At 42.3% G+C, this 10,310-nt stretch overlaps 1 protein-coding gene across 1 annotated transcript; it reads left to right on the top strand.

The window, feature by feature from the left end:
* Nucleotides 1–1,256: 1,256 nt before the first annotated feature.
* LOC116268415 (geraniol 8-hydroxylase) lies at nt 1,257–4,810 on the top strand. Its single transcript, XM_031650066.1, has 3 exons — nt 1,257–2,003; nt 4,188–4,455; nt 4,572–4,810. The coding sequence occupies exons 1-3, from the start codon at nt 1,257–1,259 to the stop codon at nt 4,808–4,810; spliced, it is 1,254 nt and encodes a 417-aa protein (XP_031505926.1).
* The last annotated feature ends 5,500 nt before the right edge of the window (nt 4,811–10,310 follow it).

Genomic DNA, 10,310 nt, shown 5'->3' with positions numbered 1-10,310 from the left:
TCATCCACAAAATCCTCCCTCCTTCCCTTCCTTTCTTCTTCCTCCTCCTCCCTTCCCTTCCCTTCTTCCTCCTTCCTCCTCCTCCTCCCTCCTTCCCTTCCCTTCCCTTCTTCCTCCTCCTCCTCCTCCTTCCCTTCCCTTCCCTTCCCTTCTTCCTCCTCCTCCTCCTTTCCTTCCCTTCCCTTCTTCCTCCTCCTCCTCCTTCCCTTCCCTTCCCTTCTTCCTCCTCCTCCTCCTTCCCTTCCCTTCTTTCACTTCTGCCAAAAGACGAAATTTCTTTCCAAAAAAATATTTCCTACTTAACAAACACAAGCTTGTTTTGGAAATATAGAAATTTTTTTCCTATTTCTCAATTCCAAAAATATATTTCTGGAAATTTTTTTCAGTTTCCATGCTTTCCAGCCATCAAACGGCCCCTTAAAGTGAACATGACATAGAAAGGAAAGTTATGAGAATTTATGAGGTTGGCACTTGGCAGCTTTGAACTTAGAGAAAATTTTATAAACTTTACTCGTAATATCAGAAAACCCAAAAATATATGATAGACAAAGTTTAATATTGGGATGTTCCACATCTTTTTAGAATCGAATCACACACAGATTTTTCTTTCCCCAGCTCTCCTTCATTAAAAAAAAGGTTGACATCTGTAAATGCCAACTACCGGCAGAGAACCACGTGCAGGGTAGTTGGAGATCCAAAGTTAACTGGATTTAATTTTTGTTCTTCTTTCAAGGTTTTAAACGTGATATATTAGCATCGCGCTTCATTATCGGGAAATCAAACCATTTTTCATCCCCTTAACAGATGTGCCATTTATAAATTTTTGTGACTAATGAAATTTTAAAAATTTTAAATAGTTGGTATTTTTTTCTAATAAGATTTTATCTAGTTCACTAACGAAAAGTAAATTTCCAACTTTTGAGAGAGGAAAGAAGACTATAAGGCTAAAACCATAATTCTTTTATGTAAATAAGGGGGAAGAAACTTTTAAGTTTTATAAAGATAGCAACTTGAAAAAAAGGAGGTAGCAAATATGTTACATGCAAGAAGCTATAAATATCCGCTTGAACATCTAATTAATAAGCGAGAGAAGAACCAAAGAAATGGCTGAGCTAAGCACCGATTTGGTTTTGTGGCTCTTTATTCTCCTGCCATTCCTGTATATTTTAAATATGATCCGTTTCCGGAAAACCAGTAAGCTCCCACCGGGTCCGGTGGGTTTTCCGGTGGTCGGGTCCCTTTTTGAACTCGGCAGCATGCCCAATGAGTCTCTCGCTAGACTCTCTGAGATGCATGGTCCGCTCATGGCGCTGCAGCTCGGCTTCATCACCACCGTGGTGGTCTCGTCGGCTGAGATGGCCGAACAGGTGCTCCATAAGCACGACCAGGCGTTTGCGGGCCGAACCGTCAGAGACGTTGTCACCGTGTTCGACTACCACCACCACTCGCTGGTGTTTAGTCAGAACGGGACAAGATGGAGAGAGCTGAGAAGGATCTGCAACATGGAGCTGTTCACGCCCAAGAGACTGGACATATTAGCAGGCGTCCGGCAAGAAAAGGTTCAAGCCCTTCTCCGGCATGTTCACAAGGCCTGTGCGGCCGGTCATTCAGTCGATAGCGGCTTGTGTGCGTTTGGAACCACCCTGAACTTGGTGGCAAACACCATCTTTTCCAAGGACGTGGTGGATCTCGAGTCGGAGTCGGCGGGAGGGTTCAAGAACTTGTTGTGGGAGATTTTAGACCTCAACGCAAAGCCAAACCTTTCCGACTTCTTCCCGGCGCTCAGGTGGGCCGATCCTCAATGTCTGCGGCGTCGAAATACAACTCTTATAAAGCGGTTGTATGATGCGTTTGACCAAGTGATCGACAAGCGCATGGAGTCGGATGCAGCTGCAAAAGGAGGGGAGAAGAAGAAGCATGGTGATTTGTTGGAAGTGCTTGTTGAACTCACCAGGGAGCCAAGCTCAGGGTTCACCAGGGAGAATATCAGGCCTTTGTTAACAGTGAGCTCCCTTTTATTCAACCCAATTCTTCTTTAGTATTATTTTTTCAAGCCAGGGTTCATAAGACAATCACATATAGCTTAATAATTTTTTTCAAGTAGATTTTATACTGAGTTCGAGCGATTCTGGGAAAGATCTCAAATTTTCAATATGAAAGCATATTATTTTACCGGTTAATTTCTAGGGGTATTTTCAAAATGATCATTTCCATTACCTTCTTCTTACAAGTACGTCAGGTTAACCGCCGTTAAAAAAAGGAAGGACCGAAAGTACGTCAAAAGAACCCTTTGCCTTCTTTTAAAGATGGCTCGGGGTAAAGGGCGAGAAAAAGTTAGTGTAGAAAAATAATGGTAGCAAGACATGTGGCTTCATGTTTTATATTTTAGGCAAAGAATAAAGAACGAATTAAGAAAAAACTTAAAAAAAAAACCAAATTAATTGTGTAAAAATAAAAAACAAGTGAGGCTAGGATGCACTCAATGTTTCTTTATTTGTATATTAACATCTTCAATTGTATATTAACATCTTCAAATATTTGCTTTGTTATATATATATATATATATATAAACGAGTGTATCTCTCCAGAATTTTTTTTTTGGCTCTGCGACTGAATGCAAAAAACACTCACATGTGGTGTTTGAGGGTGTAATTAGTGATTCATTTTGCAACTAAAAAGAGATGTGGAAGGGTATGGAAGGAGGAATTGCTTTGGAAACGGCTCTAGTTTTTCATTTGAAACTTAAATTAAGACATATAAGTTTTCCACAAGTTATTGTACTAACCTTACCAACAATACTTATCACGCCTTTGCATCTTCCCCAATAACATGGAATGGCGTGTTCCTGTGGGCCCTCTTGCCACGGAGGTCGGAGTTTGAGTTCGTTTTTTGTCTACACAACTTTTTTTTCTATCAAGCAAGGGCAATTTTATCATAAACCATACCAGTACAACATATATCATATATAATCAGGTTTGCCTATAACAGGGCAGCTTGTGATTAGGGTTGGGCATCGGCCCATCGGGCCAGAAGCCCAGGCCCGGGCCCAGCCCGCTAAGACCCGGCCCATCGGGCCAGAAGCCCGGGCCCAGGCCCGGCCCGATAATATTGCCGGGCCGGGCCACCAAAAGTCAGGCCTGACCCGGCCCGCCGCGAAGAGGGAGACGAAACGGGAAGGGAGAGCCGGAGAGGGGGAGCGGAGAGGGAGGAGAGGGAGACGGGAAGGGAGAGGGGGAGCGGACAGGGAGCAGAGAGGGAGAGGGATAGGGAGACCGGAAGGGAGAGGGAGAGGGGGAGCAGAGAGGGAGGGGAGCGAGCGGGGGACAGAGGCGGAGAGGGAGAGGGAGCAGAGAGGGAGAGGGAGACGGGAAGGGAGAGGGAGCAGAGAGGGAGAGCGAGAGGGGAGTGGAGAGGGAGGGGAGCGAGCGGGGGATGGAGGCGGAGAGGGAGAGGGAAAAGGGAGAGGGAGAGGGAGAGGGAGACGGGAAGAGAGAGGGAGGGGAGCGAGCACCGGAGGCCGCCCGACTGCCCGAGTGCGGGAGTCGGGCCGGGCCAGGCCACCCTATCAGGCCCGGTCCGGGAGGGTAATCGGGCCCGGGCCAGGTTTTGCCTGGCCCAACCGGACCAAGCCGGGCCTGCCCGGCGGCGGCCCGGCCCGATGCCCAGGCCTACCTATGTTCCCTAGGAATATGTGACGTCCTCCGCAGCAGTGGGCTTTTTGTTTTTTCAAATTTAATCTGAAAAAAACGTCTTTTTTTTAGTCATGAAGAGTTCAATTGTGGGATTTATGGTCCTTTCATACATCGAACATTTTTATTTTCAAGGACTAAACACCCAACTTGTCAGACTAATCCTACTCTGTGGGAGTGGTTGGCATTGAAAATAGCTTGTTACTATTCCTTGCATTTGCTATAAAGATTGGGGCAGGTTAAATATTCATGGAACTGTACAATACATTGTTTCATAAACTAGTTTCAATCTTTAGGGCAGCTTTATAGAACTGTGTAATACATTGTTTTAAAAACCAGCTATAATCTTTTGGGGCATGCAACTTCATGAAAGAGTAACAAGCTGTTACTGTTACTACTGCCAGACAACACCACAAGCTACGTTGTGTTGTCATTCTTCATTACTATTAAATTACAAAGTATTTGACCAAATTAAACGGTCATTGTTTGGTAAATCAGGACGTGTTCATTGGTGGAAGTGACACAACTTCTACCACCATAGAATGGGCCATGACTGAACTGCTTCGACACCCAGACAAGATGTCCATAGCGCAGCTTGAGCTGAAAAGGACCATCGGCTCAGAACGTCATGTGAAGGAGTCTCATATCCAGCACCTCCCTTACTTACAATCACTGGTGAAGGAGACCTTGCGGTTGCACCCGCCTGTTCCTCTTCTCGTTCCACATAGCGCAGATGTAACTACAGAGGTAGCTGGCTTCACCATCCGTAAGAACACCCAAGTTCTTGTCAACGCATGGGCCATCGGCCTGATCCCGCCAGCTGGGAAAATGCAACATCCTTCTTACCAGAGAGGTTTCTAAATTCTGATGTAAATTTCAAAGGAAAGGATTTTCATTTCATCCCTTTTGGCGCCGGAAGGAGGGACTGCCCCGCCATCCCTTTAGGGGTCCGCATGGTTCATCTGATGTTGGCTTCTCTTCTCCATTCATTTTCATGGAATCTCCCACATGGGATGGGCCCCGAGCAACTGGATGTGAAAGCCAAGTTTGGCTTAACTCTGCAGAAAGCTATACCTCTCAAAGCGTTCCCTTCTCCACGGTCCTTTGATGGCCTGGAATAAGACTTTATGGAAACTTGTTCTGGAAAAACTATTCTAAGTTTAAAATGGGGATGAAAAAACTTTTATGGAATAACTTTTTTAGTATTTGATAGCGTGGAAAATTATTCTAGATTTTCTTTGGTGTTTCATGGAATATGAAGATCGAAATGGTAGAAGAAAGACATTTTTAGCTCAGACTAGTTTTTGTAGCAGAATCTCAATGTAAAGAGTCGTCACCGACTCTCTTGGAAGAGTTGAGGAGACTCAAGAAGCTGTGAACCTCCATTTAGAATTTGGTGGATTCTTCCACCACCGACTTGTCCTCCCTATAAGTAGGAGTGCTGGCCATTTGCAAAGCATCAAAATCAAATCTAGTTAGTTGAGTGATGTTGTGTGCTCACTTTGTGAGCTGCGTTCGTGTGTGCCCAAATGCAAGGGCGTTGGGTTTTTGGGTATTAACTCACTATGTGAGTTAGTTAAAGTGAGTCCATATACCCTTTCTTTTGTAAGTTTCATTTTAACAAGTAATAGAAGTGTATTATTTAAAATCTCCTTGGTGCATACTTTACATCATGGCTTAGTTAAGTTCACTTTGTGGACTTTGTTGGCTTGTTTAATGACTTTTTACTAAGTCAAGTTTGTCAAGTTTATTATTGAAAATTATTTTGGACATCGAGACTCTGTCACTTTTTCTTTGCATACAACATTCGTGTTTGGGTGTAAGTTATATGTAGGGCCCACATTTTCGCCTACAATTGGTATTAGAGCATGTTCAGTTTAAGGGTCAATTTAGCAGTGAAATTTATTGAGCTAATTATATTATGAGATTATAGCGGCATTAGCGGTTGCACTAAATAATATTGGAAAACTTAACAATAGCAATTATGATTATTGGAAATCTTGCTTGTAGTCGTATTGAGAAGAATTATGTGAGATAGTATTGCGATCAGATACAAATATTCCTGTTGACGAGGAAGCTAAGAAGAAATGGATGATCAAAGCAAGAAAAACTCTATTTGCAATTAAGTATCAATTGAAAAAGATTATTAGAATTTATACGTGATGCTAAGAGTTCTAAAGAAGCATGAGATGCTTTTTCAATGTTATTTTCTTGAGCTAACGATGTCCACCTACAACTATTAGAAAATGAATTAGTTACATTAACTAAGGTACCGTTTGATAGATGGGTAGATTTTTGCATGGTAAATTTACCATGAAAAAAACTTCTGGAAGAATATACGGAAGGATAAAATTCGATTTTTCCATTGTGAGACCATGTTTGATGGTATGAAAGTTTTTTTCCGTTCAAAAATTAACTACGTTTGGTGCAACAGAGCTGTTGCACCACTGTAGCCAACATGATAATAAAAGCTATCTCCAAAGAGGTCCATCTCGAGTGCTAAAAGCTACTTATAAAGTTGGTCTAAAAGAAGCAAGGTCGATTAAAATGACATTATTAGTAATAACCATGGCAATGTTTCAATCTGGACTCATTACAAGAAGCACAACAGCAAACACAGAATTGCAACTTTAAAAGTATACAGACTCAAATATACCACATAGCAGAAAACCTGCGAAGATTTTTTTATGCTATCTTCTGTGGTAGTTACACTTCTTTAGAAGTTTCACGTTTATGTTTATCAGGAACACCTACTGGTAGTCGTACAGACATAGATGCAGGAGACTGCATGTGCAACCTACACAAGAACAAATAAGATCGTTAAATATGTATCCAAAAAATTCATCATAATGCCAAGATTGTAGAAATTTCATATGCTTACCAGTAGAAAAAAGGTTGACCATGTTTGTTGATCAATGAAGAGGTAATACTCTACATTCAGATTCATATTAGCAGTTTTGTTACAATCTGATCAATCTACTTTTAGGGAAAAAAAAAGATGGTAAAATAATATAAAGAAGAATCTTACGTGGACATAATAAAATGAGGATGTGATATCCCTGTTGACGACAAACTTACCATAGTCACCATAATTTTTCTTACTTTTGTACAATTCCTGCACTCCTAAATTACAAAGTGGGTGAAACAGAAGCAACAAGGAAAAGAAAGGCCGCCAATATCATCCTATATTCTTGCTTTCACGACAAACGACTGAAGGATCGCTAAGATCAAGAATAAAACTTGACCTAACGCTTCAATCGCTATTGTTCTCTCTTTTCTCACTCACCTTTTCTGCTTCAGATTATGAACAATTTCATTTTCTGATCACTCTCATTATGGAGATTGGTCACCTTCCAAACGACCCCAAAACGACTGAAGGATCGCTAAGATCAAGAATAAACTTGACCTAACGCTTCAATCGCATCTTGTTCTCTTTCTCACCTATTCTTAAAGAAAAAAAAATCATAGCCGCAAAGGTATGCTGCAAAATTCATCATCATTGAAAGGAAAACTTGGCATCCACCATTGAAAGGGAGACATAGTGCGTGCAGCCAACATACAAGGGAGGGGAGAGAGAAGAAGATGGGCAGAGAGAGACGGATAAGGCTTATCTGTGAAGAAATAGAATCTCCGCAGCTGTTCTGTGATGAGAAAGAGAATCGAAGGAGAAGAGAAGACGCGGTGCTGATACTACTCTCGATGGACCCTCGCTCATGTGGGGAGAAGGAAGAGGCGGTGGCCACAGGGAAATGATGTGGTGAAGAGAAGAAGCCCTAATGGGCAAAAATGAAATCCTGAAAAAAGTCAGCCAGGTCCAACTTTTTTCTAGGTAAATTTTCCCTGGTCGAACGTTTTTGGTAGACATTTTTCACTTGTGTTTGTTGATACCAGTTGAAGCATACAAAAAGAAAAAATCAGGAGGATAAGGATTTAATGGTTACACCAATTAACGAAGAAGTCGCTCGGCCATCTTTGTTAAGTGATTTGGCTTGCTCCTGAGGTGGCCGCCACCAGTCTCTCTCTTCGTTGATGTTAAGTTAGGTAGTGTTTGATGGCCAGAAATATGTTTTTAGAAAGAAGTTTCCAAAAATTTATTTCTGGAATTGGTTTTTTGAGAAATAAAATTTTACATTTCTAAAACATTGTTGTGTTTGTTAACTTTGAATATTTTTTCTGAAACAATTTCTGAATTTGATGGCGATGGAGGAAGAATCGGAAGAAATGGAAAAGCCTCCTTTCCTTCTTCGCCTCCTTCCTTTCTTCCGCCTCCACGTCCTTCCCTCCTCCCTCCTTCCCTTTCTTCCTCCTCCCTTCTCTCCTTCCTTTCTTCTGCTCCGCCTCCTTCCCCTTTCTCCTCCCTCTTCCTCCTTTCCTTTCTTCCTTCTGCTCCTTCCCTTTCCTCCTCCCTCCGCCTCCGCCTCCTTCCCCTTTCCTCCTCCCCTTCTTCTACCTCTGCCTCCTTCTCTTTCCTCCTCCCTTTCTTCCACCTCTGCTTCCTTCCTCTTTCTCCTCCCTCCTTTCTCCTTTCCTTTCTTCCTCCTCCTCCCCTTTCTCCTTTCCTTTCTTTCTCTCCTCCTCCTTTCATCTCCCTTCTCCTTCCTTCCTCTCCTTTCCTTTCTCTCTTCCTCCTTTCTCCCTCTTCCCTTTCATCCTCCCTCCTTCCTCCTTTCCTTCTTCTCCTCCCTCTTCCTCCTTTCCTTCTTTCCTTCCACAATGGCCGAGCGGCTCCAAAAAAATTCTGAAAATATGTTTTCGATTTTCAGATTAACGGTAAAAAAAATTACTGTGTTTGATAACAGAAAACTCTTGCAAAATTTATTTTCTGAGCTAGAGGAAATTCTTGACCACTAACATAATCAAAATGAGTGACCCGACGAGCTGCTCTTAATCCGACGAGTCCCAAATACTTATGAATAAAAAAAACGCGCCGGGTGGCGGGGACGCTTGGAGGTGGGGTTTCAAAACAGCGGTAATGCAAGGTTGCTTTATTTATGGTTTTTGAGTATCTTGATTTTCAAAACGATATCCAAATTTTCAGGAATTTCCTTGACATACCGCATATCTTTCAAAAATCTAGAAAACAATATTAAGTCTATAAATATTACAAGAAAAACCTACTACTTTAAACAAAATTATAAATAATGTTTTTCATTCCCCTTCCAACAAACTAAGGAATGATCCTCCATAAACAGAATTCATTGGCGCGTTTGATGCCCTGGAAATTTAATGTAGCAGTAGAAAAAAAATTCAAATTTTAAAAATTTTTTCTCTTCATCAAACTTAGAATTTTTTTTTTACCGTTAAAAGTGAAAATGGAAAAATATTTCTGAAAAATTTTTTTGACCGTTGGGAGGAAGAAGGGACGCTGAGGAAGGGAAGGGGAGAGGAAGGGAAGGGGGAGGGAGAAAGAGGAAGGGAAGGAGGGAAGAGGGAGGGGAAGAAGGGGAGGAGGGCACAGCGGGAGGAAGGAGAAGAGGGGAAAGGCACGGCGAGGAAGGAAGGAGAGGAGGGAAGAGAAGAGGGGACGGCGAGGAGAGAGGGAAGAAGGGGAAGGGGAAGAGGGCAGGCGAGGAGGGAAGGGAGGGAGAGAAGAGGAGGGAAGGAGAAGAGGGGACGGCGAGGGGGAAGGAGAAGAGGGGAAGAGGGGAAGAAAATGATAGGAGGGAAGAAGGGGAAGAAAAATGATAGGAGGGGAAGAGGGGAAGAAGGAGAAGAGGGAAGGAGAAGTGGGGAAGAAGGGGAGAGGGCAGCAGCGAGGCCACTCCGACGCCGCCGCCGATGGCACCGCCTGATGCCAATCCACAAATCCTCCCTCTTCCCTTCCTTCTTTTTCCTCTCTCCCTTCCTTCCTTCTTCCTCCTTCCTCTCTCTCCCTCCTTCCCTTCCCTTCCCTTCTTCCTTCCTCTCCTCCTTCCTTCCCTTCCCTTCCCTTTTCCTCTCCTCCTCCTTCCTTCCTTCCTTCTTCCTCCTCCTCCTTCCCTTCCCTTCCTTCTTCCTCCTCTCCTCCTTCCTTCTTCTTTCACTTCTGCCAAAGACGAAATTTCTTTCCAAAAAATATTTCCTACTTAACAAACACAAGCTTGTTTTGGAAATATAGAAATTTTTTTTCCTATTTCAATTCCAAAAATATATTTCTGGAAATTTTTTTTCAGTTTCCATGCTTTCCAGCCATCAAACGGCCCCTTAAGTGAACATGACATAGAAAGGAAAGTTATGAGAATTTATGAGGTTGGCACTTGGCAGCTTTGAACTTAGAGAAAATTTTATAAACTTTACTCGTAATATCAGAAAACCCAAAAATATATGATAGACAAAGTTTAATATTGGGATGTTCCACATCTTTTAGAATCGAATCACACACAGATTTTTCTTTCCCAGCTCTCCTTCATTAAAAAAAAGGTTGACATCTGTAAATGCCAACTCGGCAGAGAACCACGTGCAGGGTAGTTGGAGATCCAAAGTTAACTGGATTTAATTTTTGTTCTTTTTCAAGGTTTTAAACGTGATATATTGCATCGCGCTTCATTATCGGAATCAAACCATTTTTTCCCTTAAGATGTGCCATTTATAATTTTTGTGACTAATGAAATTTTAAAAATTTTAAATAGTTGGTATTTTTTT

Source organism: Nymphaea colorata, unplaced genomic scaffold (genome assembly GCF_008831285.2).
Source record: "Nymphaea colorata isolate Beijing-Zhang1983 unplaced genomic scaffold, ASM883128v2 scaffold0272, whole genome shotgun sequence".
NCBI classification, from domain to species: Eukaryota; Viridiplantae; Streptophyta; class Magnoliopsida; order Nymphaeales; family Nymphaeaceae; genus Nymphaea; species Nymphaea colorata.
This window is presented reverse-complemented; position numbering and strand designations above follow the sequence as displayed.

What these genes read in the sequence shown, in the direction of transcription:
- LOC116268415 (XM_031650066.1), top strand. Translation starts at nt 1,257, where the DNA reads ATGCCCAATGAGTCTCTCGCTAGACTCTCTGAGATGCATGGTCCGCTC. An exon ending in ATATCAGGCCTTTGTTAACA is followed by an intron (nt 2,004 to 4,187) that starts GTGAGCTCCCTT and finishes TTGGTAAATCAG; the next exon opens with GACGTGTTCATTGGTGGAAG. An exon ending in GGTAGCTGGCTTCACCATCC is followed by an intron (nt 4,456 to 4,571) that starts GTAAGAACACCC and finishes TAAATTTCAAAG; the next exon opens with GAAAGGATTTTCATTTCATC.